Below are 2,843 nucleotides of genomic sequence, written 5' to 3'. Positions count from 1 at the left end.
GCACCTTATTTTGTATCTTTATCCACTTGGGCAGCTGCCAGTCTTTAATATTTGTTTCCCATTGGGCAAAGAATATGGGCATTAAAATGTTTGTCCAAGAGAAATCTACCACAGAGTTCAATGGTGGTTTTTCAGTAACAAATGGATTTGTGTTGATTGCTTGCTGATTTCCAAAGGAACAAGACTTGCTAGCCTCTAGGTTAGCCTTTTTCAGCTTTTTTTACTGTTGAGAAACCCATGAAACATGTTTCAGGAATCCAGAAAACCAAGAAGTGGTATGATTATGCAGAATATGGGAAGCAGAGCTGTGTACATGCCTACCCAGGGTCCCTCACCCTCCAGGCTCATCATTGCCCATTTTGAGGGGGGGGCAGATTGACATGAGCATATCACCCAATAAATGTTTAACAAATTTAAAAAACATGTATTAAAATTAATGAACTCCCACTCATTTAGGAAATCCTACCAGAGCCATCATGAGCCTCTTGTGGCGCAGAGTGGTAAGGCAGCCATCTGAAAGCTTTGCCCATGAGGCTGGGAGTTTGATCCCAGCAGCCGGCTCAAGGTTGACTCAGCCTTCCATCCTTCCGAGGTCGGTAAAATGAGTACCCAGCTTGCTGCTGGGGGGTAAAACAGTAATGACTGGGGAAGGCACTGGCAAACCACCCCGTATTGAGTCTGCCATGAAAACGCTAGAGGGCGTCACCCCAAGGGTTAGACATGACTCGGTGCTTGCATAGGGGATACCTTTACCTTTACCAGAGCCATTAAGAAACCTCAGGGTTTCGTGAAACCCTGGTTGAGAAAGCCTGCTGTAGGGTACTGGTATGTATGTATTTGTGTTGCGGTAGTAAGAGTAGTCTTCAGGGTTCATAGTTATAGAATGTAATTGTTTGGCTCCACTCCCCTTAAAAAAAGACAAAATGGGGAAAAAAAGGAACCTAGTAGGCAAAGTCAAACTCCACCTGCACAAAAGATATGCATGCCTCTTACAGAAAGTCTGCAAGAACACTAGCCACTCTTCCCAAAGCATGTTTAAGAATGAAGTTCTGAAGCAAGTAGCTGAACAAATGTTTATCTATAAGACTTCTTTCAGTGAAACCCTGGGACTCCCAACAGTTTTGAGACACAAATATTTTCAGGCCTCCCTTGTGTTATTTTTGTGATCTTCTGCCACCTATTTCCAGGATCGCTGAAACACCACAGAAAGGGGCTCTTGGGATCTCAGTTTTTTCTTCCTTCCGACAAAAAAATAAACAAAAGGATTGAGCATGCTGTTGACTAAGTTGAGAAAAAAAGAAAACTCAATAACATCCCATATGAATTTTGTTTCTGGATGCCAGTACCCTACCAGGTATGCAAATCTGCTTGGTAAAGCAAAGATGAGGAAGATCACAATGGTGATAACAATCGTGAGGTACAAGTGCGTTGAAGATGATAGCTGTGAAGTTCTATGTACTTTGACAAACACAGTCAAACTGCAAAGGACCATGACTGGAGGAAAGATCACAGAAATGGTAACTAGGAATATACTGGCAGCACTGTAATTTGTGTAACATTTTTCTTTCTCTAAGAATATTGACCAGCAGGTAAAATATTCTACTACAGTCACCAAGAAGGAGGCGATCCACAGAAGAGTACAGAGTACGGCTGAGAGGTATTTTGGACGGTTAGAATGATACCAAAAGGGATAGAAAACACCAAGATATCTCTCAACACTAATAGCTGTCAATATGAAAAAACTGCTGTTGAACCCAAAAAATGTCAGGAAATCAAATACATCGTAGAGAAACACATTGAAAGCAAATGTTCCCCATATCATTAAACTTGAAATAGAAAATGCAATGTTACATAAGAGTGCAGTAAAATCAGCGATGGCCAGGTTAAGTACATACACAGTATAATTTGTCCTTTTCACATTGCAGCAGAGTATGTGGAAAACAGCCCCATTGCCGAGTACTCCCAAAATCGCAATTGGAAAGGAAACAAAGTTCAAGATTGTGGCAATATATTCATCTCTGTCAGTCTTATTCTGTACTTGTGCTTCAATTGTTCTTGACGTGTTCACAGTGTGACAGGACATTCTGGAACTTGCTTCTGTCATCAGGACACTTAGTGTATATAATAAGTATCCACGACCTGTAAGAATAATTAATAATTCTGAAAGAACACAAGACTGAAATTTGCAATAACATGATATTACGCACTGAAATATATAAAGTCTTAATAGCTATGTGTTTGGAGAACTCTCCAAACAAGTTTAAATCAACTATCCTGCTTCAACAATCATAAATTATATCATAGAGTTGGAAGGGTTCTTTACAGTCATCTAGTCTACCCCCCTGCACAATGCAGAAACTCATAACTTTCTGCCCAACCACAATGACCCCAATTTCATGCCCAAGTGACCCCCCCACACACACACAAACCAAAAATCTCCAGAATATAGCCTGGCCTGGAGGAAATTCACCTAACATCCTACAGTAGTGATCAGCAATTCCCTGGGTATGCAAGGAAGAGTACCACCTACTCACAATCTGCCTAAGTTCATAAAATCAGCATTTCTATCTGATGACTTTCTAGCCTCTGCTTAAAAACTTTCAAAGAAGGATAACCCATTACCTCCCTAGGAAGCCTGTTCCACTGAGGAATCACTCTAACTGTTGGGAACTTCTTCCAGATGTTTGGCTAAAAATTATTTTGAATTAATTTCAGCCCATCAGTTTTAGTCTGACCCTCTGGGGCAACAGAAAACCACTCTGCTACATCCTCTAGATGACAGCCCTTCAAGTATTTGAAGATGGTTATAATATCACCTCTCAGTCATATGCACAAGCAGCTGG

At 40.9% G+C, this 2,843-nt stretch overlaps 1 protein-coding gene across 1 annotated transcript; it reads right to left on the bottom strand.

The window, feature by feature from the left end:
• Positions 1-582: 582 nt before the first annotated feature.
• On the bottom strand, positions 583-2,104 carry LOC143840092 (proto-oncogene Mas-like). Its single transcript, XM_077343188.1, has one exon. The coding sequence runs from the start codon at positions 2,102-2,104 to the stop codon at positions 1,178-1,180; it is 927 nt and encodes a 308-aa protein (XP_077199303.1). The 3' UTR covers positions 583-1,177.
• Positions 2,105-2,843: the final 739 nt, after the last annotated feature.

Source organism: Paroedura picta, chromosome 1 (genome assembly GCF_049243985.1).
Source record: "Paroedura picta isolate Pp20150507F chromosome 1, Ppicta_v3.0, whole genome shotgun sequence".
Classification (NCBI taxonomy): Eukaryota; Metazoa; Chordata; class Lepidosauria; order Squamata; family Gekkonidae; genus Paroedura; species Paroedura picta.
The sequence above is the reverse complement of the archived record's forward strand: the minus strand, read 5'-3'. Positions and strand labels throughout refer to the sequence as shown.